We start from the raw sequence: 27,147 nt of genomic DNA, 5'->3' as shown, positions 1-27,147 counted from the left end.
AGTTGCTTATTTAAAATAGAAAACAACCCCCCTTAAATATCAAGATGAACATGAATAGTTTGGTACTGTTAGTTAATACCTTATTTCATCTCACTGCAGTATCATCCAGTGAATGCCAACAAGCTGTCTGAATTGCATTCCAGTAATGGGGAAAAGGTACACACAGTTCTGCAAGTTCAGAGAAACCCTCAGTTTATTTTGTGGTTTTAAACTGAACTGGACAGTCAACTATTAAAGTGTGGGGGCAAGTTTATTGTGCATTTCTATTGGGGTTTTTATTGGTAAAAATTAGTAACAATATTGAATCCAGTTGTCTCCTACTAGAACTGGACAAAAGCCATTTTTGATTATTCATTTAAATCTACTACATGCTATCTTGGAAAAGCTGAAATCAAATTGGCTTCAAGCCTTTTTTTTTACCTCACAGCATAAGCAGTTGAAAATCTGTACATAATTTTGTGTAATCAGAAGTGCTCTTGATTAGGTCTGGTAAGAACTTTCGACTCAGGGCTGCCTCACAGTAATTCATTGTATCTGCCTGCTTGGTCTGACTCCATGTGCCAGAATCCTTTTTCTCTGCAATGGTTTCTCTTTGTTATTCTGAAAGTCAGAAGATGTGGTAAGGCAGTGCTGCTTTTCTCTCTGTACCTTTTGAGCAGTTTCATTTAGAAGTGCTGAGTGTTGCCTCATGAATTTTGCACTCTTCACATCTTGGGTGGATTCAGTGGGGTACTGAAAATGGAGCAGTTCCACTGAGGTGAGTGTGGTTACTTTGGAGCACAGATGTATCCTGATGAGCCTCTAACTACAATATGTAGTTCTATTTCACAGTAGATGAAACGTTTTGAATTTATTAAATGTTACAAATACTTGAAAAGTGTATATCTGTGTTAAATACCAGAATTTCGGAGCTGTTGTCCAGTACAACAGGAAGTCTCTTAAACTTTGGTTGTGTTACTGTTGCTTTATTAACCTTTAGAGATTTACAGATAGTCTGTGATAAATGCGAAGGAGTTGCCTGAAGTCCTTGTATACTTTAGGTTTTCTTTTATATCCTGGATATAAATCTATACTAGTCATTGTTCAGTACTTCGCTATTAGCAGAAATTCCTGAAGTAACTAGTGGAAAGTCGGTAAAGGACCCCGCTGTGGCGGAGGCAGGAGCGGTCTGAGCGCAGGCAGGGCAGCGCTGACGGCCCCGAGCTGCCCGGGAGGGGGCAGGGCCAGGGCGCTCCGTGCGCTCGGTGGCCGGGCCGGGCCGGGCCGGGCCACCAGGGCCGGGCCACCCGTGGCGGAGCGGGGCGGGGCCGGGCCGGGCCACCAGGGCCGGGCCATCAGGGCCGGGACACCCGTGGCGGAGCGGAGCGGGGCGGGGCCGGGCCGCACCTGGCGGCCGCGATGGCCGCGGGGCCGGGGCGGTGCCGTGCCGGGGGCAGAGTCCAGCGCGGGCGGCGGCGGCCGCAGGAGCCCGGGCCCGGCGCGGAAGATGCCGCTGGGGCTGAGGAGCAAGAAGAAGGACAAGTCCAAGGAGACCTTCAAGCTGGTGGAGAGCGAGGCGGCGGCCCCGGCCCCCGCGGCGGCCCCGGCGCCGTCGGCCGGCGCGTCGCGGCTGCAGTTCCACACGCAGCTGGCGCACGGCAGCCCCACGGGCCGCGTGGAGGGCTTCGGCAGCGCCCGCGAGCTGTACGCCCGGATCGGCGAGGCCTTCGGCATCCACCCCGCCCAGGTAGGGCCGGCACCGCCGCGGCCGCGTCCCGCCGGGCCTCCGGGGCTCTTCCCACCGCCCTGCCCCAGGGCATCCTCCGGCACGGGCTTGTGCGGACCTGCCTGCTTTACACTTCTTGCGACAAAAAAACTCCCTTTGCTATTCCACATGAGCGTTACCGTACGGGAAAAAACAGAAGTGTGATTGCATTTAACTCTTGCATGGTAAAAACGATGGTCCTCTTGACCAAAACCCCGGTGTCTCGCTTGACCTGTTGCCAGCTGCTGTTTGACACAGCTCTTAGGCACTGACTGCTTCATTCCAGTTAAAAAAGGGACGACTTGATTTATGAGGCCAAATGCCCAGAATGAAGGCAGGGAAGGGGAGGGGATGTGGTATAAATGCCCTGAATAGGACTACATTTTAAAATTTCAGCCGAAAAGTAATGTTTGGAAAGTTTTCTGCTTTATCAGGTAATTATTTTTAAAAGGCTCACAGTTCAAATGGAGTTATTTAAGTTTGTAACAGGATTCTTTTTTAAGTTCTGCTGCCTTTTTGATCTTTTTTTTTCTGAGCCATGTTCTAAACATTTGTTTGGATAATGATTCATTTGTGTTTGTAAATGCATTGTTTTCTCTTAGTTAAAAGGTAGTGGCCATATCAAGTTCTTCCTATGTGGTTCTGTGAACCTTAACCTCTGAGTGGCAAGTTGAAACAGAGGGCTAACATTTCATTATGCCTACGTGTGGCTGTACAGCTTTACTTGTTTTCTTCTTTGTAGATGACTTTTTTTAAAGTTGTAAAGACTACTACTACTACAGGCTTTGTTCTGAGAGTTTACTGTGGCCTGACATAGCATTTCAAACATTAAACTGTAAAGGGAAGTGGCAGTAGCAGTGAATACGGTTTAACCTGTCACTATTGCATTAAGTAATTAAGAGGCAATGCATCCATGTCCCAGACCTTCCCAGCCGCTTTCTGACCTCCTGCGCCTTTGTTTTCTTTTCATCCTGAGCTGCTGTTCCCCTTTTGTTCTGTTCCATCTCAGTTGCACCTTTTATTCTCAAGTTCTCATAATTACCAGGTTGTCTTCTATTTTAGTTTTCTTCCTTTCACTGTTCAACTTTTGGCTCCACTGACTTGAGAAAGAACAGCTTTGATGGATAAATTTAATTTTGTATGAATGGTGTGCTCTTGTTTCTCCTGCTGGATGTATAATCTGACACCCTCAGATGTTTTAGAGGAAGCACCACATATCATGGGCATATATTGCCAGCCTTGTGCTAGACTACGGAAGTTTCTTATTTTCTTTTTCTCCTTAGTGTTCCATTCCATAATTTTTTTGTGTGTGTCTTGTTAAAACTGGATGGAGAATTATTGCTGGAGGCACTGAACTTAAAATATTTTACTATTTTTTTTTTAATTCTTTTACTCTTTAAGAAAGTTGTATGAAGTAAAAATAGTGAACAAAAAGATTTCCTGTTGTAAAGGTGGCATAACAGAGTGAAAAATTTGGACCAGAGAGTCGTGTAACAGAATTTTGGTAGAGAGACAAGATATATCAGTGAACAGTCAAGAAATGTGAATTTATTTTAAATGGTATTATCTATTCATTAAAGTTGCTTTTGGACAGATAATCTAGTGTAAAGAATAATGCCAGAAGATACATCTCAGCAAGCTGAAAGACTTTGAGGTACTCAAATGCCATTTGTAGGTGTTACCTGTCTAGGAAAGTTTCAGTGACCCAGCTCTGCCGAAGCCTGTGGGCAGCGTGATACTGCCTTTGGAAACAGGTCCTATCACAGAGATCTCTACCCTGTAGTGGCTGAGCTGGAAAATAGTGGGGGGGAGTGGAGGGAAAGACTTTGTGTAGAGAGCATTCAGATACCTTTTGCAGAAATGAATACATTTAATATGATATGTGAGTTTACTGAAGGGTAGGCAAGAGTGTGGATTCTTGGATAAATTCCTGCCTAAGTGGTTTAATGTGATTCTGAATGAGTTGTAATCTGCCACTTCTCCTTTTGACTCCACATGGTTACAGCACTTCTTTTTCTCCTTGGATCACATCTCTCAGGACCAGCTGAGTTTAGCTTCTGCTGGAGAAGCCTTTCCAGGTTCTGTGATTGACTGCCAACAGTGACAGAGAGAAGTTTATATAAAACACAGTATTTGTTGGACAGACACTGACAGAAACTTCTGTGCAGACCTGGCTCATGAGTAGGGTAGGATGGGGACAGGACAAGATGGGTAAAGCTTCAAAGGGAATGTTTACTAGATATCTATGAAGGACTGAGACATAACAGCAGCTTTTGAGGCTTTTCCTGTACTCATCCTTTCTTGTAGGTATTTTATTCTTCACCCATCTTCCTAGGTGAATATATATCTGTTACCCCTTTTGAGCTGAGGAGTAGGCAGAAGCCTCCCTTTCTGCCTACCTCTGACTTTTCCCTCGTCCAGCATTTCTTTTCTCTGTCCAGTGTGACTTTTCTTTCTACAGGGGTGTGTGAATTCTAGCAATAGATCGCCTGTGCCATTGTCACCAAAACTGGGGAAAAACAAAATCTCCAGCATTTTTTATGTTAGAGAATTAATGCATTACTTGATTCTGGCCAGGATGTGCAATAGAAATTCATCCACACAAGCCTGGGTTGTGCAGTGAAAATCATTCCATCATGCATATTTCCTTAACAGAACTTTTCACACATTTATACAGACAAAACCCAAAGAAATTCTTGTTCATTTGTCTTAAATTACGCAATTCTTAGTATTCGATCTCCTATTGGTTATTGATCCCTTCGCCTCCTATGCTAATTTGGTCCTTGTTCTTCAGTTCTCTTCTTAGTCTTTTCCCAGACCAGGTGTCTCTGGCCACACCAGGGGGTGATGTTCAGGGGTAATGGTCCTTAATGTTCGCTTATCTCCTATGTATCTTCTGGCTACCCCCAATATGTAGATGTTAACATTTTAAATTTTAAACCCCGGTGAAGAGTCTTATAAAGAGAAACTTCCCCTTAGGCAAAGGAGAGCAAATCCCTGACTAAAGTTAAGTAAAAGAATGTAAAAGTTGTATAATTTCCAGCATCATTTTTATGAGTGTTGTTTGAGGTATATCACATTGTTCTTGACTTTTACCTTGATTACTTAAACAGGCTTTCAACAAGAAAGCATAGAGCTAAAAAAAAAATAGATAGATATATGCAATCCTTAACTAACAACACAACCCACGCACAGTTACGTGTATGTTTCTATTTGCATAAATAATAGAAATATCTCCCCTTAGTCTTTCTATGGAGGTTGAAGTAGGAAAAGTAGTTGGAAAAAGTATGTGTAGCTTTGGCCTTTTAGAATTACTGCTCCACTATGACTATTGGGAATGTAGCAGGGAATGTTGTGTTCCCCGTAAGGGTGAAAATGCTGAGTGCAGCCTGTATGATAAATAAATGAGCACTGACTGAAGGACAATGTGGGTCTGTTAAAGCGTTTGGTGGTGGTGTGCTCCTGTGAGAGCACATGGTAGGGCTTTAAAGTATTCAGAGTAGCTAATCGGGCACTGAGAACGTGGATATTAAAGTCCAGCTGTAGCAGGGCTATTTCTTGATCAGATGAGAAGGGAATGGTAACCCATAGAAGCTGTATGGACTTTTTATTTGTCTACTTGCAATTTGCACTTTTGATTATTCTGTTTGCTTTGAAAGGTGAAATGTGGTGGAGCTGATGAACTAAGTGTAATGCTCAATGACTGTGTTGGTCCAGAGCTCTTGGAGGCTGGGGTTTCTTTCACAGTGGAAGGAATTTTGCACCACAAGGGTGGTTCAGGAGAAAGAGACCTTTCTGGAAGCAGTAAGGGCAGCAATGCCTCTTTCCAGTAACAAGAGTTCAGCTGCTGAGCTTGTGTGTGGGCTGTTGCTCCACAGGCCTTGCCTCCTCAGGCTAAACAGTCAACTTTACTGTGAGGCTGTGCCACATTAAATATTCTTAGAAGTATTTGATTTAAACCTCTTCTTTTATGGAAAACTACTGACAAATAAGCTACTGCTGAAACTTGTGTTTCTGAACAAAACTGTCCTTTTAACAATAAAAAAATCTGAAGTGTGTTTTAGAGAAAAGAGTTAGCTTGTGAAATCCTCATCACTAACATGTTGGAAGTTTTATTGTTACGCTTATCTGTTGAAACAAATTGCTCACAATCACGCCTACAGATTGAATACTTTAAGTGAGCAAATTTAACACTCCCTACAAAACACCTCCTCCCAACCCTATGGCAAGAATTGTTTGCTTGCTGTTTCCCTAAGCAGTGCTTAAATGTCACACCCGTATTGCATGTGATGCTTGCTGTGCCTTTTTCAAATACTTTAATTGAAAGTATTTGAAATGTTAGTATGGAAAAAATTATATGGAAGAACTTACACTCTAATACTTGTACAAAAAAACAAACCCAAAACAAAAACAAAAAAAACCAAACAAAAAACCCCCAACCAAATCCCAAAACAAACAGCAAAACACTGAATGCTTATTTTATAAGACTGAATGTATTGACAGGTTGAATACCTGACAATACCAAAAGCACACTAGAACATGGAGGAGCTGGTTACTCTTCCTGTTGCTGAAGCTGGCCAAAGCTCCCACATTTCCCTCAGGGAAGATAAAGCGAGTAAGGTAACTAGAAAATGCGTTGGTGATTTCTTGATATGATGAGATCTACACATAAAAAGGGAAATATGTCAGTGGGTGTTACATCTTGCTCAGAATTAAAATTCCCAGTTCCCTATCTCTTGAACAGAAAGTGATTATGATCTATGTAAAGTTTTCTGAGATTTTTTTAATACATTTTCAATAGCTTCTGAGTGTGTAATCTATCAATCAACTTATTATTGAGTTCTTCTCAAGGTGTCAGCTCAATATGGGAGATGAGAGAATAATTAATGTATAGAACATGCAATATGGTACTGCATATATATTTTATATAACACATCATGTAACCCTCTTTTTCTTAGCTAATATCATTTATTTATATAACACATGGTAAAGCCCTGGTTTTGTTGGCTAATGTGGTCTCTTCCAATTGAAAATATGGATACAGAGAATAATCTGTTAGTAATCTTATTAGACAAATCTATTTTATAAAGTCATGCATAAGCCCCTAGTGTCCAGTGACATGGTGTCAGTGAACAGTGTCCTTGTTCTGAGTGCTGCTCTTGGTGAAGGAGGTATTCCAGATACTTTGTGACTTGATGTAAGGGTTCTGATTCATAATATCTTGCTATTGTATTGTATTGTATTGCTTGTGATATTATAAAAAACAGCACTGGTATGCTGAATTAAAGACCAAATGCCTATGAAGGTTTAGAATAAGGACAGAAAAGACTTAACAATGAGAATTGCACATTGAATTTTTTTCTTGCTTCATTTTTGAATAATAAAATTACTATTAAAAATACTCAAAAGTTTAACTGAGTGGAAGCCATCATCTAAGCATTTGAGTATATAATCTGTCATTAGGTAGCAATATTAAACTTACATAAAATCTATGACAAAATACCATTTTTGAATTGATAGGTCTCAGTTGTGTACAAATAAAGCTATGCTATAACTAGTAGATGGTGTAGTGGTATATCTTTCTGGGTAGATACATCTTTAGTACATTACTCTTTGCATATATCTGTTCTGAGAAAAAGCTGTTGTTAACTAAAGAGAAGAATGATTTAAGTTTTATTTTTGACTGGCTGATGCTCTCTCAGCCTTGTGGTTAGCACAGAACTGACTCACAAAAAATTCTACAGACTTATAGGCTGTAGTAGGAATGCCATCCAGATGAAGATCTATAAAGAGAAACTCTGGATCAAGTTTCTAAATATCACATTTCTGCTCTGTTGCCAATTTTTTCTATTCACAGGTGTGACAGTATTTACTAGATTGTCTGTTTGACAAGGTCAGATGAAGGATGCTGATGTCTAAAATGTAACGATAGTGCTCGTTATTCATCACAGTGAACAGAGAACTGAGTTGGTTTTAAACTGGCGAAGTTTTGTAGCTTGAGAGAGCTGAAAATGTGTATGTGAGCTTGATATAATCTGTTTTAATTTTTTTGGTTTAGAAAAAGAGCTAGTCATTAGAAGTTATTATTATTAATAATGATAAAATAAAATTAAATTTTCTATTTAAAACCAGTTCATCTAGGTGTTGTTATATCTAGAGTACTGTTTAACTGAAAACCTCTGCATTACCTGAGCAAATAAAACTAATGTCTGTTAAGGGTGTGCTGTTACAACTTTCATTGTTAAATAAGGTGTTAGATTGCAGTGGATGTTTGATGGATTAGATGAAATAAACAAGTAGCCATTGAAGCAAGGCTGTTTGGTGGGGGTTTTTTGTTTGTGTTGTTTTTTAAAAACAACAACTAAACAAGACCTTCATCAGGAAACACAATCTCTATTAGCTTTTAGTCTTCTAAGATTAAAATCCCTGTATTTCTGAGTTCTAGAAAGCTCCAGAAACTTGAATACTCTCTGTGAAATACATTAGTAAAAGTATCCACTCTTTGTTTGACCTGGAATGAATTTAAACAGGTTGGTGACTTTCATTTCAGTTTTTCTGCTTTCATCTAGTGATGCCAGAAGGAAGGAAAAGGCTTGTGACTGTCTGCCTCAGTGAGGCAGATTTTAGGGATTCTCCAAGTTTCTCTTGGAGTGCAGACTTTCTCTGGTTTGCCTGCTGCCCTGTGCTCTCTGGTGCTGCCCAGGAGGAAACTGTGTGGTTCCCTTGGCCCTTACTCCTCCCCTGCTGCAGCTTGGAAGGGCTTGGGCACTTGTCATTGTGACCGGGCATGCTGGGCTTGGCCAAATTCCTTCATGCAGCTCCATGGTGGGAAAAAGCATCTCTGTGCCCAGGCAGTACAGATGGATTACTCTCACCCTGCCTCTGCCCAGGACAAGAAACCTCCCTGCTGAAGAACTGGCATAAGTGTAAGGAGAAAAAGGACTGCCTGATATCCAGTGCTGAAGGGAAATCCCTCAGAAAATCTGATTTATAAAGAAGCAATTTGACCTTTTTAGTAAGCCTTGCTTTTACTGGAACAGCAATGATCCAAACACATGCTGGGGAAGGATAGGAACTAAGCTAGCCCTTTGGAGACAATGTGCTCTGAGCTAGTGAGGGAACACATGGAGCAATACAAAGCATTTCATGCCCTCTCATGACTTTTGTTTTTATAAGCTCTCTCTAATTTTTTTTTCCCCCCATTAAACTGTTTCCAACCAATCAAGTTTTAAAGTAGTCCCTAGTGATCTTTGAATCCTGCAGAATTTGAAGTGGCTGAATGATGAAGCTAAAGATGGTGATGGCTCTTGAGTTTGCTTACTCTGACCTCTGGTGCAAGCTGTACCAGCTCAAGATGCCTCTCTCAGGGCTGGTGTGCTGAGACAGCCCTTGAGAGGTTGCTCACACAGGTAGGTCTCTTTCCTATGTTCCCTGCCAGCTCTTACCTGCACTTTGAGCTGCTGTGTGTGGATGTGAAACAGCTGGAGAGGAAGTGGGATCATTTTAACTATGGACCTGTCACAGGGGCCTGAACTGTGCTCTCATTTTAGCTTCCTATCAAGCTCACCAAACCTAATGCACTGTTAATGTGTTTGCTTTCCTTCTGCACAGATCATGTTTTGCACTTTGAACACTCATAAAGTTGATATGGACAAGCTCTTAGGTGCACAAATTGGCCTTGAAGATTTCATATTTGCCCATGTGAAAGGACAACGAAAGGAAGTGGAAGTTCTTAAAACTGATGATATGCTGGGGCTTACCATTACAGACAATGGAACTGGCTGTGCTTTTATAAAGGTAACCTTAATTACCAGTGAAATACTTTGTTCTATAGAAGCTCCTGTTACTATAATAGGTTAATTATTCGTTTAATGATCTTTTAGAATTATAAAATCTTTTATTATCATATATACGTTAAATAAAGAATAAAGTTGCTTTTCTTTAGGTACATAATTCAAAATTAGTTCAGCTAATCTGTACTGCATGTCATTCAAAATCAGTTCATTTGTTCATTGCTTCTGTAATGTGTATCAGCTTTACAATGAGACCATTGTATCTCCTGAGCTACCCTGAGGTGGTAGGTGTTAGATACTGCTTGCATCTGCCCCCTCCTGTTTTAAACTGATTTTCTGATGTCATTTATTAGATGCTTATAGAACTTCTGTCTCTCATGTGATAATGAGATCATATTCTTTCAGTCTCTGGCTGTTCCCAGGGCAGAAGCCTTTGTGCTGTACAAGGGCAGGGGCAAGTATAGTGTTTTTTCAGCTTTCCAGTACTGTTGCCTTAGATAGGGTGAATTACAAAGATATGGATTAACACAATTTACCACAATTAACTTGGGTAGCAAGTATGGGCAGTAACATACACAATATATTAATCATAATTGCTTTCCTTCACCTCTTCTATGTGACCTAGAGGTGGTATATTTTGAGACAAGTAGAGACTGAGGAAATGATGCTGCCCTTCTTGTTAGACTAGGTATTAGGAACCTTAATCACATTTTCTGCCTTTTTGAGATTCTTTGCCCTGATATACTCCAACTACCCCTTATTAGTGAGGCACTAGCAATTATCTTTGATTACTGCTGCCCCAATCACTGTTCTCACTGCAAACAGAGCTTCTTGTATGGACAGGTTGTATTTTCTGTTCATTCCTTAGCTACCATGGCTACAGAACAAGACACAGTTGCAAAATCGGTTTGCTTGTCTTTGATGTGGAAAGATGTGACTGAAGTCATGTTTATGGAAGTCAAGGTGCAGTGAAGGTTTCACTCAGCATTTTGGCAAAATCATAGCCTTTTATGTTTATAGACAAAGAACTGTGAATTTCTAGTGATGGCATCTATATAGCCCATAGCATTCAGTCATGCTGCTGCTTATGTGGCATTTTAAAAGAAGGCATTGAAAGCAGTGCTTCAGTGAGCAGAGTTCACGAGTGCAGCACTGTGCAGTGACACTCCCTTTGTGCTTGGTTGGTAACAGGCAGAGAGAACAGCCCTCACATAGACTACTGCACAATTGGAGCACACTGGAAAACCCTCACAACATTAGCCAGACAAGCTGAATTTCCAGTAAATTGTGTAAAACTCCTCTGAGCAAAGATATATTTTACATTGTATTGGTCTAATAGTAAGCACTGTAATGAAAATGGTGCAGTCTTCATGGGAATGCATCAATTTTAAGGAGTCTCTAGGAACTTTGTTGGTTGTTGCTGCAGATTTAGCTAATGGATCTTTTAAACCAGCATAGAAAATACATATACAGAAATAAAATCTGCATATTTTTTTACTTTTTTGTCTAGGTAAATGACTAAGCAGAGACTGTCTCTAAAGTTTTATAAAATTGTTTTTGCTTATATACATTTATTTTCCTTGAAAATTTCTAACTATGTCCCATTCCTAATTAAAAATTAATACCAAATTTACTGATTGGTTGGTTGTTGGAGGTTCATATGGGTTATAGTTATTTTACTGCTTTTTGAATAACAGGGAGGTTTCTAGATTTGATGGGGTAATCTAACCAATTTTAAACCTGACACTGTACTTCAGGGTTTTTTCCTGTGAAATTTAATCTTGTTTTGCCTTAGCAAGAATAAAACCTGGTGTAGTTCTGCTTTCACAAATTTATTTTTGGGGTACAAGGGCAGGTGGGAAAAAGTATTATGGAGACAAATTAGCATTCAAAGAACAGCTGTAGAACTTGAAGTATGACTGAGTGGTGTACAAGGAGACATTATCAAATGGAGTAGGTATTTCATAGGAAGTACAGATCCTCATAGCTTCTCAATGGACTGTAGAACACTTGAAATACAGGCAATTGCATCTTAATTACTGTGACAATGTAGCTCGACTGTCTCAGTCAATTGGAGTGATGATAAAAAGTGGCACAAATAGCAGCCAGTGAATATTATTTAAATAGTTTTAATGCCGGGATGCAAGTGCAGAGGAAAAGCTAAATGAATATTCAACATGTAAACTAAACATTAATTGAAGCCAAGTGGGACAGGTTTCGAGTCCTGGTAACAGAAACGTGTTTGGCACATTTAGTTTCTGCTGCGTATGATACCCATGTCCGTATTTACCACGAGGCTTTTGTTTGGTGCTAGAAAGAGTTAAATTCAGCCTGAAGCTTAAAATCATTGCAGTGCACTATAGGACAGTGAGCACTCTCACACTTCCCACTGACTCTCAGATGGAGGCACATGTGTGGGCTCAGACATGTGCAGGGGCTGGGAGCAGCTGCTGGGAGGATTGTGCAGCCAGGCTGGCTGTTACAGGGGGAGGTGGCAATGTGTTTATGTGCCTTGTCTCACTGTTATGTCATGCAAAGTTAGCCTGAACCATGTCAGCCTTCATTGCAAAGACTGTTATTCAGGAACACATTAGGATGAAATTTGTATCTGCAAAATATGAGATATTTTACTGTGTCATAGCTTCTCTATTCAATAGCCATATAATAATGGCTTACATGATGTATGCACACGATAAACAAATATGACAATAAACAGAATCACTGAAATTTAAAGTGTGATAAATCATAAAGATATTTTAAAGGTTTTTCCCTGTACTTTTTAAATTACGCTTCATAAAAGCTGTAACTTCTGTTATGGCCTTGAAACTATTTGTATTTTTCATGAGATGGCAGTTAGAAGATTTTTTTCTTCTTTATTATTTCAGAGGAAATCCTTTAATATCAAAGCTGTATGGCTTGATGAAGAAAACAGTAGTTTCACCACTGGGGTTGGGTCTTATTAAGATCAGCCCTTTACAGTATGTAATTTTTTACTATAAAATATATTTTTAAGTCCCTGGACCATACTTGAGAAAAATTCTGTTCCTATCAGACCTTACTTTTCCAGCCATTAAATAAAAAAAAAACCCCAAAACTTGAATAAACATTCAAATTACTGGGATATCTGTGATCGGTTTTAAAGCACAAAAAATACTAGGTTATTCAGAACCCTAATTTCTGAAGTATGGTTGCATTCTGTTTTTTTTCTCTGGCTGATTTTATATTTAATGCATATTAAAATATTTTGTTTGAAAAATAACGCTTTTCAAAATAGATTTTATGATAATCTTATAGACAAAACACACTGTTGGAATAATAAGCTCAGTATCATTGATATTGTTAACTTACATTCTTGAAACTGTGATGTCACCTCTTAAAAACTATTTTAAAAATGAAAAAAAAGCCCTTTTTAAGAAATGTTTCTAATTCTGGTGGTGTGGTTTTTTTAAACAACAGCGAATCAAAGAAGGCAGCCTTATGGACCAAACCAAAACCGTCTGTGTGGGTGATCACATAGAGACCATAAATGGGAAAAATGTGTCAGAGTTTCGGCATTATGAAGTTGCCAAAATGCTAAAAGATCTGAAGAAAGGTCAGAAGTTTAAGCTGGAGTTGGTAGAGCCTTTGAAAGCATTTGGTGAGTGACCTGACTGTCCACCTTGTTCAGTAAAATACCTTGATAGTAAAATCCCAACATTGCATTACATTGCGAGTTTGTTTTCAGAATGCAACCAGTTGCCCGCCTAAGGTAACATAATGACTACAGGAAAGCACATTTAGTTTTTTTCTTTGAAGTGGAAGATTTATGAATGGGTTTTCTTCCATCTTTCTCCAGCAGTTGTCATCCTGGTGTAGGTTACCTCAGCCTGAGCCTTAGTCTCAGTCTCTTTTGCCACTCTTTTGCCATGATTTTGCAAAATAAATACAGCAATTGTTTCATGGGTACGGTTTTAAAGGATTGATCACTAATGTCCTGATCCTCAAAACTTCTTTTTTCCTCCATTGATTCATAATCTCTGTTGTTCTGTGTCAGACTTTTCTATTTCTGTACCCTTTACTGGGATCTGTGCTCTCTAATGCAGAAGGAGTCTGCAGCAAACACTCCCTGGGATTCCCCAGAGCACTTCCTTTGCTGCCTCCTGCCTGCCTGTTCTCCCTCTCCCCCTCCCCAGCCTTTCTGTGGATCTCCAATCATGCAGCAGGTGTACTCAGAATTGGAAGAAAGCAGAATTGCAAAGCTCTGTCTCTACTTGCCACCTGCATGCTATGAGCAAGTCTGCTTAAATAGGATGAATGCATTCCTGTTGTTAATTCTTGTATATATTTGATTCTATCTATGTAGATAACAAACAAGGGAAGTTTTGCTCAGGCAGTCAAAACAGAGACTGAGTTATAATTTTTACTATCTCAATTTTTTGGATCCCCTCCCCAAACCATGTAGCATTTCCTGTAATAAAAACTTCAAAATAGTGCTAAATCATAAATTTGTATAAAGCCTTCTGCATGCCTGCAGTGCAGTCAATTCAATAACACTGTCTTCACTACAACAGCAAAAATTTTAAATGTTTATTTTTCAAAAATTTTTGTATGTGTTAGTAGTTTACAGCTACTGTCATACACCAGTCTTGACACTTGGTGTCAGAATAGCAGCAGAAATTAAAAATGAGAGAAATGCAGAGATTTCTTTTTGCTTTTGGTGCTTTTGTGGAGAATGAGTTATGAGTTGATCTGTAGTGCATTTGTATATATGTTGGTACTACTGTTAAGTAAATGTGTATATTATACTTTATGCTAAAGAATTGCATATGTTGTCTATCAAAATTAGGAATGCAGCAATACCCTTTTTTAAAAATGGGCCTATAATTTGTGTTCAGTGCTGAAGTGTTACACAGTCTGTAAAGAGCAGAGTTAATCAGCATTTGATTGGTGACTTCAGCCATAATTTAACAGTATTTACTTTAGTCAGGTGACTAAGGCACATTTTTGCCTATGATGTAGAGGACTAAATGCATTAATTTCACGGCAATACCTTTTTTCTAACACTGATTTAAGAGGCAACTTTGTGGAGAGATTGTTGGAAGAAACATGTTTGTTTTACCCTACAGAAATTAACTTGCAAGTTTCAGTGCTCAGTAGGTTAAAATGTCCTTTAGCCTTAGGTACAGTTTAGGCTTCAGGCACAAAGATAATGAATAACTAAGAATAGCCCCAGAGGAGATGACAGACAAGATTCAGATCCTGCTGGACAAGTAGGTGCTGAATTCCTGTTAATTTCAACAGAATTTGATGAGGGTACAGAAATAAGAGACAATCCTCTGTGTGAAATTATTTTTATTTTTTCTTCCTCTCAGCAGAATGTGAAATAAGTAAAATATACTGGGTGGACATGCTTCTACCATGTACACACAGGCTGTCTCAGCTACTCTAGGCAAGGCTGGTAGCATAGAATTAAAGATTTGTACCAGTCACAAGCTCTGTGAATTGTGAAAAATTAACAGAAACAAAGTAAAGGCAGTGTAACACAAATGCTGCTTTTAAATTATGTGAACATGAAAAATAGTTTCTGTGATAGCCAGAGTGTTTTGGTCTGAAGTACTGCAAATAAAGGTTATGTCAAATCATGAGTTTTAGGGTGATAATGGTGACAGAATTTGAAAAATACAGGGTTTTTATCAGGAATGACTTTTTGAAACGAGTCTAGCGGGAATGATGACAATCTTAAGGATGTTTTAAACTGTTCTTGAAGCAATAAAAGGATTAAGAAAAGGTGTTGATCCTAAGTATAGGATATATGTAAGTGATATATAAGATATATATATAATACATGAGACTATGACATACCTATTTGTATCATAAAAGTGAATAAAATTTACTTTTCAAGACCTGTTCAGCATAATAATCTAGGTTTGTGACTACTTATGCAAGAATGATGAGTTGAAATCTATCTGAGCAAAGTTAATATATTATGTTAAATTATTGTACTCAAGAAGAGCTTATTAGAGAGGCCTGTTGTTAGGAGGAGGAATAATCTATTGGAGAAAACAGGACAATTAAAAGCAGTTCTGCAAAATTGTCTCCTCTCTTCTAGCACTTTCCAGATTCACTATGTAACTCCCATGTCAGGTAAATTAAAGCCCCGCCACTTTTGAATGTACAATTTCATCCTAGAACAAGAAATCTTAAATGATTCCATGCCCCATTTATTAACTGGGGTGCTCTTACCCAGGATTCAACAAGAAAGGCTAAATTCAGGTTAAGGAAACTTTGTGAAAACCAGATACTCTTCTAGAGATTTATCAGCTGTGAAATGATTTTGGTGTCCTGCAGCTCTGCTTATGGCCACTTCACCTCCTCGAGTGCTGATAAGCAAATTGTTAGCTCAGCTCAGTGTGGCTCATCACACCTGCTTAGCTGGAGTGTTTGCACCATTGCATCAGTGAAAGGTAGAAATGTTGCAATGCTAAACCTGCTCTGTGTTCTGTTTGAACAGAGAAAAGAAAGATCAGAATAAATCAGCAGCTGGCTGGTGACTTCAGCCGCTATCTAATATAAAGATATAAATACTTTTCTGTAGAATAGGGAAATAAAATTACACAAGGTGCACGTATGAAATGAATGCCATGGGCCTGCTTAGATTTATTGGTCAATGGAAGTCCTAGCCTCAGTGCAGTGGAGAAGATATTAGAATTTAAAGACAAGAAATTGTCAGCAAAGCTGTACTTAGAATAGTTAATTTATAATTAGATTTCTACATAGTCTAGATCTTGATTAGAATAAACTGTGAGGATATCGTAATAACCAAAACAGATACCTCATATTCTGTTGTATGTAGGTTTTTCGGTATTTTATTTTTGTTGGATTTTTTTTTTTTTTTTTTCTTTAGAAAAGCTGGAACCAAGATCCAAAGGCAGAACTTTGTCAGAGGCTAAAATCTCCAAAGGGAGAGAAACACTTCGCCTGAGAACCAAGGGCCCTGCTACTGTGGAGGAAATGGTATGGTGTGGTATATGCCCTTCAGCAGTTTAATCACCTAGTTTCTGATTTATTCTTTCCCAAGGCTGAGAAGTAGGAAGGAAAAATGTGGATATTACAAAGCTTGTGGGACTGAAGAGAACAACTAAAGTTGACTAGCAGGGATAGGATGGGGCTGAAGAACCTGGAAGCAGAGAACCTATATTTAGATGTTATGGATTACATGGATGAATTTAAGATAAATTAAACCAATGAGTGCTGAGAAGAGGGAAGGGGAGGGGGAAAGAGATGGGATGGTCATGAAGAATTTGTTCCATTTCTGACACAGAAGTGTACTGGGTTGGTGTAAGGTTGTTGTTAGAAGAAGCTAATTAGATACATTGATATGAATTTGTGCAAAACCAGGATTAGAGTTTGGTGAATAAATGTTATTTATTCTGGGCTCTTCTAAAGCTGATGAGGATTTGATGGAGATCTGTATTGTCAGGAGATATAAGGCCCCTGTTCAGTTTGAGTGTGTGAAGTGTGTGGCTTGATATTAGGAGGAAAGCTCATGTTTGTGAGAAGAGGAAAAGAGAGTGGAATAGTGTGTTTTACCTGTAGATTTTGTAAGTCTTGGTGGCTGAGATGGGAGTAAGGATAATCACTGGCACATTGCTGGTTATTTTGAAATCTGCATGGATATAATCATACCTTTGCTCTTCTCTCCCTTTATTCCAACAAAGCCAACTGAAGCTGAAGAAAAAGCAATAAAAGAAGTGGATGAGCTTCTTGAAACATACATGGGCATAAGAGATACTGAATTAGGTGAGTTTTTAGCAGATACATTACCACAAGATTAAATAATTTCTCATTTTCTGTAGTCTAAAATTTATTGAGTACTTTAGTCTCTGGATGCAAGTGAAGCAAAATTTGTCCAGCCTGCAGTCTCAAAAACTTGCCTGTATTTCTGCAAATGTGTTTGTCTGATAAAAGAATCTTCCTCTCACTTCAATCCTTATGATGTAATGACTCGATCTATTACTCATTACTTATGATATAATTAATCTATCGACTCTATAGTCTATCTACTATACTATTCTTTCTGAACATTATCTGTACACTGTTGCATGAATTTTTTAGTTGTTTGCTATAACTGTCACCACTGTATTCTTTCTGGCATATATTTTCTAGTGGATCTTGTGTGTGCCATGGTTAAGGATTCTTAAGGATAAGTATGTTTATTTGCTTTTTTGCCCCTTGGCATAGACTCATCAAAGTTGATTGCTAAGGTTTGAAACTGAGATCTTCATCAGTGAATAAGCAACTATTTAGCAAGGGAACTAACAGAATAATTACACAAATTTATCAAAATCTCTAAGGCCTGTGTTCTGCCAAACATGAGAAAACTTACAGAATATTTACTAGTTATAAGAATCATTGATTTATAATGAAATAAACTACTTAAACCCAGCTTCATAAGTTCCTTAAAGATGCACCAAACTTGTCCTTGCAGCTATTGCATTTCTTTGTTATTCTGACAACTACTAAATAGGAATTTCTGTTTGTGTGAGAAGAAGCTGCGGTCCAGCTGTTGTAGCCTGCTGTGGCTGGTGTAGTCCTCCTAGGATATCATGGAACTGCTGGTACTGAGACAAAAAGGAAGGTATTTATTATTAGGGTAATACCTTAAAAGAAACAGCCAGGAGAAATGAAAGAGGAGGCTAAATGGAAAGCGATCTTGAAAAGAAAGCTTTCATGAGAGAGAAGTGGCAAAGTCAAAGCAGAAGAGAAAATAGGTCTGTCATGAAGCTCCAGAGGGCGAAGCATCAGGGCTGGAGGGACAGCAGTTAGAACAGAGGATTGAGAGCAAAAGGTGGTTATCTGAATAGCCAAAAGGCCTTTGTTGGCTGCTCCTAGCACCAAGCATCTGTTTGGGAGATTCTACTGGTTTTCTCACAGGAAAAAAATGTAGGTGAAACAATGTTTGTCCTTCAGCCTAAGGTAGAAGTGGGCTTCCTGTCATAGAAGAGAGGGCAGAGCTGCCCAAAACTTCACTTCTGTTTTGTACGTTTTATCTAAACTTTCCTATTCCCAGGAAAGTGGAAGTTCTCAAAATTTCTGTTCCCAGCAACTCTGTGATGCTGCTGTGTTACACTCCTGGGAGGCTTGTGTGGTGCTGAGCCATGTTTAGGTTAGGGATGATTCCGTGTCCCAAATCACTTCGGCAACCTCTGCGCCTCAGTCCCTTCCTGGCTCAGGCTTCAAAGCTCGGAGTCCCCTGCCAGCTGTCCCTCTGGGAGCTGTTTTTGTCCTGCAGCTGTTGCAGTCCTGGCTCAGACTGGGCTTCTGGAAGCTCCTGTCCTTGCAGGTTACTTCCAAGGTCCCCAGGCTTCTTGCCCTACAGGAATAAGCAGCTATAGGTGGTCTGCTTTTGGTGTCCATGGGAACTGTCCTGTGGGAACTGGTGTTCCCTGTGTTTTTGGCTCTCAGTACTGTAAACAGGATGGCTCTTGCACAGTAGACCGAGAAATTCAGCTTTCAACACATATGGTTGAGTTTATAGCCAAGCACCTGGTAGAGTTTTCCCATGAATTCCTTGAATTTTTCTCCCCCCAAAAAGATCTAATACCCTTCATCTCTGAGTATGTAGTTTGAAAACTTAAAAAAAAAAAAGCCTTAAAAGAATACTCAAAGAAGGAAGAGGTCTTTCTTCATAGAAAGGCTCTTTTCTTCCCAGCTAGGTGGTTGTTTTGTCACTCACCTCTTTTTTTTCTTCCCTGAAAGGTAGTGAAAGCAAGAGAAGCTATCAGAAATCAAAGACTACAGAGTTTGTGTAGCTTTGGTTTACACCTTTGAAGTCATATCCTGAAGTTCAAATCTGAGAGTCAACAGCCAACGGTGATGGCTCAAACCCCCCAACCTCATCACTTTAAAACAATTAAACAGCTCTAGAATTCTTTAGGAAAGGAGAGCTAATCACCTGTCACAAATCTGTTCAATTAACACATGTCAGTTTTTCACATACTGGATGTGATCAGTCACCCATGAAAATGAAATATGAGGAAAAGATTCATTCAGAGAATGCCAATCACCACTTAGCTGGAAATTTCACTCATTACTCAAGCCAGATTAGCTGAAAAATGCAAGTCATCACAATGTGCAGCTGACAAGTGATTAAGATCTCAATCATTGCTCACTTCCATGCACTTCTGTTTGTCAGAATCTTTGGATGTCAGTTAATGTTGCTCTTTCATCTCCATTAAAATGTCACTTCCATGGTGTGATTGAATTCTGAAACAGTGCCCCAGTTTTAAGCCATAAGTTAGAAAGAAAGAAAAGAAAAATGAATGTTAAATTACAGACAGAATTAAAGGTGAGATAAAGCCCTTAATTTTTGCATGGTTAAGTATCTTGACAGTTTCAAGAATGGCTGACTAAATCTACACACAAATCCCTAGGCTGGACCAAAATACTTGGAAATTGCTAAAGAAAATGCATGCACTTTTTTCTGGCAAAGTTTTAAAATTTTTTTACATACCTGCTTTTGGATGCATTTTTACCTTTTTACTTCCTTACTCCTTTGTACTAAAAACTGGGCTTAATCCAGAGAAAGGACAGTTGGCTCTGGAAATGTTTTCCTCAGCCATTTTATGGGCACATTAGAAATTGGGCCAAGGCTTAACTTCAGTATTCTTTAAAATATAAATATACAGCTGAGAGATAATTCAGGTTATTTTAAATTCTATGAGTGCTTTCTGGTAAAGGAATTTGAGCAGTTGATTAATAGGAGAGACACAGGAAACAGTGTTAGTGAAAAATATTGGCATTTATTTTTTTTAAATCAGCAAGACTTTAATTGTTATGGACTGTATTTAATCCCAAAAATTCTGGGTGGGAGGAAGACTGAGTCTAACCCCAGAATGCTACTGTCCAAATTTTTTTTCAGCATCTTTTGTCTTCATCCACCAATATTTTGTTCCCCTTTGTTCTATTTTTCTACTTTTGGATGATCAGTTCCTTTCTGTTGCTGTCTATAATATTATCAGACATGACATATCATAGAATCATTAGGGTTTGAAAAGACCTCCAATATCACTGAGTCCAGCCTTTGACCAAACACCACCATGCCAACTAAACACAGGCTAAGTGTCACACCCAGTCATTTCTTGAATACTTCCAGCTATGGTGACTCCACCACTTCCCTGTGCAGCCCATTCCCATGCTTAATCACCTGTTCAATGAAGAAATTTTTCCTGCTGTTCAACCTGAACATCCCCTGGTGCAGTCATGGGCTGTCGCACTATATTAGGAACGGCGAGGAGTACGACACTGACTCTCTTAGCTGCATTGTTCAAGAGAGTAAAGTTTATTATTCTTAATCTTCTTTTATACACATGTTTGAGAAGGTCTGAGAGGTAAAACTCTCACTGGTCATTTAAGGTACACATCACCATAAGTGGAACACCACCCCTTGACTAAACAACACCTGCAGATTGTTGTCCTTTACCAAGGACTGTTTGGATTTTTTCTCATGCTTTCCCAGGCCAGAGTGAGAAGCCTGTGTGACTTAGTTTCACACAGGCTCTGTTCCCTGCCTGCTTTTAGCATCCATAATGGGCTGCCAGCTTCTCTGGGAGAGAGGTGTAGGGAATGGTATCAAAGGCTTTACTGAAGTCCAGGCAGACACATCCACAGCCTTTCCCTCATCTGGTGGGTGGGTCACCCGGTCTTAAAGGAGATCAGGTTGGTCAGGCAGGACCTGCCTTTCCTAAGCCCATGCTGGCTGGGCCTGATCCCCTGCTTGTCCTGTACATCCTGTGTGATCACACACGAGATAGTCTGTTTCAAAGCCTTCCATCACTGAGATCAGGCTAAAATATCCTTGCATATTCTGTCTTTGTTTTAAAAATAATTAAAATCCCCTTCTCCATTTTTTACTTCATTTTTCAAACTTACCATCTGGTCAAAATATTTCTACGGGTTTAAACTTTTTTTGTTAGCCTAGCTTTTCTCTTGGCTTGCAAATCCAGCCCATCAGTACTCAATAGATGTTTTCATCTCTAAATGCTTTAACTGAAGTGATATTCTCCCTGAATCTGTTGTTTTCTTCTCCTTCTGTCACCACACTTCCTTTCCCAAAGGATTTTATTGCATACATCCTGGGGTATATTGTTTATGGCTGTTCATTTACTCTGAAAGAATAATGGGAATTTTTTGATAAAAGGAAGGGCAGCAAGTCCAGTTAAACAAACAAACAAAAAAAAAAAAAATCAAGGAGAATTAGTCTTTATGAAAAAGGAACAAGAAGAGATATTTCTAATAGTTCTTGAGTACCAGATCTTACAATGTTCAACATGAAACTTAAACCAAGTAAAATTAAATACTGGAAACTGCAATACCATGCTTCATTTTCTGCTTTAGAGTGACAGGACAGAACAATAATATTTGTTACCTTTTGATGAAGGCAAAACTTCTAATAGCATTACAGCTAAATAGATATTGAGGCTTCTGAAAGGACTTCAGAAAAAAGCTTTTTCAGAAGTTACAGTATAGGATATAGGTAGCAAAACCACTGTGTAAGGTAGATAATAATGGAAGGCAGGAGGCAGCTTTCATGGCTTGTGCCCCATATGTCTATTAAAAGTGAAAAATAAGAGTATCGTGAAAGATCTTTGAAGTTATTTTAAATGAGCTAGATTTGAAAAGCCAACATATTACTGTGCTCATATTCTGGGAAGCCTGATATTAACTTCTCAGTTAAAGTTGACAAGACTTCTGATTCTTTTCACCACTTTTAAGATGGCTGAACTTTTCACATTTTATGTAAAAATGAATCAGATATTAGCATTGCCTGAAGTGAAACGAAAAAAAGGAAAATTTGAAAACAAATGAGGCTCTTTTGACTGTGGAAAAATATTCTATTGGAATAAAATTCCTGTAATCACTTATTGTGCAGTTCTTACAAGAAGCAGTGGGGAAAAGGGGGGGTAGCGGAGACAATTTGGCACGAAGCTGTCACCCTCTGAGAACCAGCAAAGTTTTCTAGAAGCTGGCAAGTATCTGCTAAACGCCTTGGCAGTCAGTAGGCTGGGGACTTGATTCGAACCTGGATTTGATTTCCTGGGAATTCCGCATCGCAAAGGTCGCTGTGTGAGCAGGCGTGTTCCGCACAGCTGCGCCGCCCTGGCAGCGCGGTCCCACGGCTGTGGCAGCTGCCTGGGGCAGCAGGAACGCCTTCCGGGGCTGGCAGAGAAGCTTTGTGCACCGAAGTGGTGAACAGGGCTCGGCTTGGCGCTCTGGCAGAGCCCGGGAGTGCCGCAAGTGCGCGGAGATTCGCGGGGCAGGCAGCGCAGGAGGGATGAGCGGAGATGCCCAGGGTAGGAGGGATGAGCGGAGATGCCCAGGGTAGGAGGGATGAGCGGAGATGCCCAGGGCAGGAGGGATGTGCGGAGATGCCCAGGGTAGGAGGGATGAGCGGAGATGCCCAGGGTAGGAGGGATGAGCGGAGATGCCCAGGGCAGGAGGGATGTGCGGAGATGCCCAGGGTAGGAGGGATGAGCGGAGATGCCCAGGGTAGGAGGGATGAGCGGAGATGCCCAGGGCAGGAGGGATGAGCGGAGATGCCCAGGGTAGGAGGGATGAGCGGAGATGCCCAGGGTAGGAGGGATGAGCGGAGATGCGCGGGGCAGGAGGGATGAGCGGAGATGCCCAGGGTAGGAGGGATGTGCGGAGATGCCCAGGGTAGGAGGGATGAGCGGAGATGCCCAGGGTAGGAGGGATGCCCGGCAGTGCAGCTGGGCTGGCGCTGGAGGTCAGCACCGCCCCGCTCCCGCCGGCTTCCCAAGGAGCCGGGCTCATTGCATCAGGTGGATTGGGAATGCGAGTGTGCTTCGGGAAATACACTACATTAAACGTGCCCTGCAGTGCCGATTAGGCTTACTCAGTACAGATGAAAATGGGTTTTTTTGAGGCTGTTTTAGCATGGCAGTGATATTCTAATTCTTGCTTGACTGGGTTGAAAGTTGATCCGCTAAGTTTTTAGTGGATTTTGCTTTCAAGTTTCATAAATCTAATAGACCAGTTTTTAGATTCTATTTTATTATTTGGGAAGGTCAATCTTTAAAGAAAGTTGTGTTTGAAGTTGCACTTTCTGTTAATGATAGTTTATTATGTACAATTCTTCAGCTAGAGCAGCTGGACTGTGCTATAATGTCTTGTTGTCTTGTTTTATTGCTGCTGTCTGTGTCATATGGTTCTTTCATATCTCTTGGCCAGTTTATCTTAAAAATAGCTAAATTCCCCACTCCCACCCTGCTTGAACACTTTTCTTGATCTTTACTCTTTTGATGACAGCTTTTTCTAAATATCTGGTGAAGCAATATCTTGACGTGCTTGCTCTTACACTACCTCACACAGCTCTTTTCTCTCTACCCTTCTCCCAGTGTCTATAAAAAGTAAGTTCACATCTTGTTTCATATCCAGAAATCTGTGAAGTTTAAATTATACCCTTCATCTTATTGTCTCCAGGCTTGCTTCCCTGTAAGTACTTTTTTGTGCCACATTATCAGGGAACATAGAGTGGTGTTGATAGAACAAATCCTTGTGTTCCACTGATCAGGAACAAGAGTCCCCTCTTTAATACCCATTTCCCATCCAGACTTGTCTGAATCAGAGTCCCAGGAACTTCATGGGGGACACAGAAGGAATCAGTGCAACGGGGGTAGGGTTTCTTCTGGCAGGGTCTTGAGGATCCTTGAGAACCACCAGTGGTGCCTGGGAAGCTGGGGTACACTTGAACTGTCTCCATCACAACAGTTTATTTGTCAAGATTTACATAAATTTTCCTTGGACAGCTTTGTGTAGTTTGACACACCGTGATTGTGTTTGGAGCCTCACATCTGAACACAGTTGAAACCAAAACATCAAGTTTCCTCAGAATGACTGTTGTTGACGTTTACAATGTGGAATATGCCTCAAGCTTGCTTACAGCTTACATGTTTGCACAACAGCAAGTACTGTTTGCCAGAAGTTCAGAACTGTCAATAAATTTGAGCTGAGTTTTAGGTCAACAAAGTAAAATTAAATAAATTTAGTAAAACTTCAGAGCAGGGAAAGTTTATTTTTGTTTTTATCAGAGAGATTTTGCAATGTTGATTCAATACAGTGTATGTGGTAGATGGCAGACTGCCCCAGTGAATGTTTTACTGCGGCTTCAAAACTTCCTTCCCTTTCTCAGGCACTATATTATGTGTTTTACATATGGACATTCCTCTAAGAAAAGGCTAGAAGCTATCAAATTGAATTTGATATGCTTATAAAGAAAGTGATGGTTATTTGATGTTTAACAAAAGATGGAGGACACCTTGCAGTTTAAGGCAGGTGTGTAAAGTACTCAAAATATGAAGCAGACTTTTATGTTTCATCTATTGTACTATACCATCATTTTCCTGTGAAGAGAGGCTATGGGGCAGAAATACAGGCCAGCAAATAAACTATTCAGCAGTGCTGTTTGTGCTGAATGTGTCTTACAGAGCACTCTGAGGGACCCAGCTCAACTCTTTTCACCCTTCATGGAGGTACAAGTGTCATGATCAAGAGAGGTTTAAGCCCTCACAGTTCTTATTTGCTCTAATATCTGTGGGTTACCAGCATCCAGTGTTGTTTGGGATAGACTTCTAAATTTTCCTAGAGTCTGAGAAACTGCAGTGGCAGAAGGTGAGGAATGAGCACAGCAACTAAAGAGTCAGTCCTAAGCAGCAGCCCCAGTGTAGCCATTTCAAAAGTGAGCTCTGACACTTGATAAATTCTGTACTTTCGTGATAAATAAGACAAAATGCTGGAGAGTATTGATATGCAAGATATCACAGTTTAACTCCATTGTATCACTCCTCTGCTTTCATTTTCCTGGATACCAGGATGTTCCTAGTGTTTGGTGGCTCCAGTTCATTGTGCATAACAGCAAAGCCTTTCTCTTGCTTCTGCACAATTTGACCCACCTGGCTGAGATTTTCAGAAATGTTTTTACTTTCTAGAGGCATAAGCACAAACCTTAGGTACATAATTCCTGTTGAATCCTAAATCCGCCTGGTAGATTTTGCAATCTCCCTAAGCTGACCTTCCCAGGTGTTGAAAATAAACATCCCAAATCTATCTTGGCCCTGTGTGTTAGCTGTCACTTTCATGATAATTACATTATTTTGTTTTGTTGCTCTTTAGCTGCAACAATTGTGGAAGCTGGAAGAGACAAGAAAAACCCAGATGAATTCGCAGTGGCATTGGATGAATCTCTTGGAGACTTTGCATTTCCAGATGAGTTTGTATTTGATGTATGGGGAGCAATAGGTGATGCTAAGCAAGGACGACTGGAATGAGAACTGTGCAGTTTATCAATCCCTGTTTGAAATACAAATTATTTGCAAATATATCAGAATTTTAATAATTTTATTGATGTGAATTCAGGGTGCTCTGCACAAGTATTCTAACCTGAGACTATCCTTTGTAAAAGAAGGTTTCTAATATAAATAAAGGTAAACCCAAACTTCTGACAACTGCAATTTAAAACATGTTATTTACATATAGAAATCACTGTGAGGAGAGTGTCAAGGTGATATATTTATACAGAAATTTTATGAAAATTAGGTAGTTTTTATTGTACATACACTTTGATACCAATATTCTGAAAAGTGTTAGAGATATTCAACAGTTTGGATTATTTTATCTCTTTAGAGAGGTGTATAAAGTTATTGAGAAACTACCTAGCTTCATACTGCAGTTCCCTGGTTTTCTGCTGTCCCTATGTATTAACCTAAAGCTTTAGGTTTTCTTACAGTTTGGCCTGGACATTGTTTTTACTGTAGGCAAAGCTGGGAAGAAGCTACCTTGTTTCTTTAGAACTCAGATTCAGAGAAAAAAAAAAATCCTCTGAAACATGAAAACTAAGATCTTTGGATGAGAAAGACTTGCTTGCATTTGAGTCATAACATGCTCTGTCTGGGTTATTACTGAGGTAAGTAGAGTAGAAATACTTAAACCAGGAAGCTGCTGCTTTATTCAGATGCCATATTATTGCAATAGGAACTGCATAGGAAGAAATAAATGTTAATTTTGATTAATATTAATGCATTTGAATAATATCTGTGATTTGGCACTGGAGACTACAGAGTATCAATCACTAAGTGCTTAATTGATCTTTGCATATGCTAAATTATTTCTTGAGATCCCATGGATCTCCCCTCTTTTCTCTGGGTTTTTTCAGCATGGCAACACAAGAGAGATATTGAAGGTGTTCAGTACCCTAAAGATATTATTGTAATGTCACAAAGAATTGTAGTTTGGATGACAATGCATGCCTAGACCCTGAAAAATATGTTAAACTAATCTTAGATGTTAGGATTTCCAATTATATTGTACATAAATGTTTATTTTAACTACTAATTTTTTACTAATAAATCTGAGATTATGGCAAATGAAATTGGACAAGAATGTGGTTTCTGACCTGGGATGGTGTAATAGCTTTTTAGTATTTTTATATTTGCATAAGAATATAAAATAATATTTACTACAAAGGTTTTTTTTTTCTAAATCACTGTCTGGAGAAAATATCTTTCACTGAATTGCAGAGATCTCTTTGAAATAAAGATTATGCCAATAATTTTA

At 39.6% G+C, this 27,147-nt stretch overlaps 1 protein-coding gene across 1 annotated transcript; it reads left to right on the top strand.

Annotated features, from left to right (window-relative positions):
- The first annotated feature begins 1,319 nt into the window (after positions 1–1,319).
- On the top strand, positions 1,320–27,147 carry GIPC2 (GIPC PDZ domain containing family member 2). Its single transcript, XM_058842250.1, has 6 exons — positions 1,320–1,726; positions 9,356–9,541; positions 12,994–13,174; positions 16,421–16,530; positions 17,235–17,316; positions 25,708–27,147. The coding sequence occupies exons 1-6, from the start codon at positions 1,487–1,489 to the stop codon at positions 25,860–25,862; spliced, it is 954 nt and encodes a 317-aa protein (XP_058698233.1). The 5' UTR covers positions 1,320–1,486; the 3' UTR covers positions 25,863–27,147.

The sequence above is a fragment of the Poecile atricapillus genome, chromosome 7 (genome assembly GCF_030490865.1).
Source record: "Poecile atricapillus isolate bPoeAtr1 chromosome 7, bPoeAtr1.hap1, whole genome shotgun sequence".
Classification (NCBI taxonomy): Eukaryota; Metazoa; Chordata; class Aves; order Passeriformes; family Paridae; genus Poecile; species Poecile atricapillus.
The sequence above is the reverse complement of the archived record's forward strand: the minus strand, read 5'-3'. Positions and strand labels throughout refer to the sequence as shown.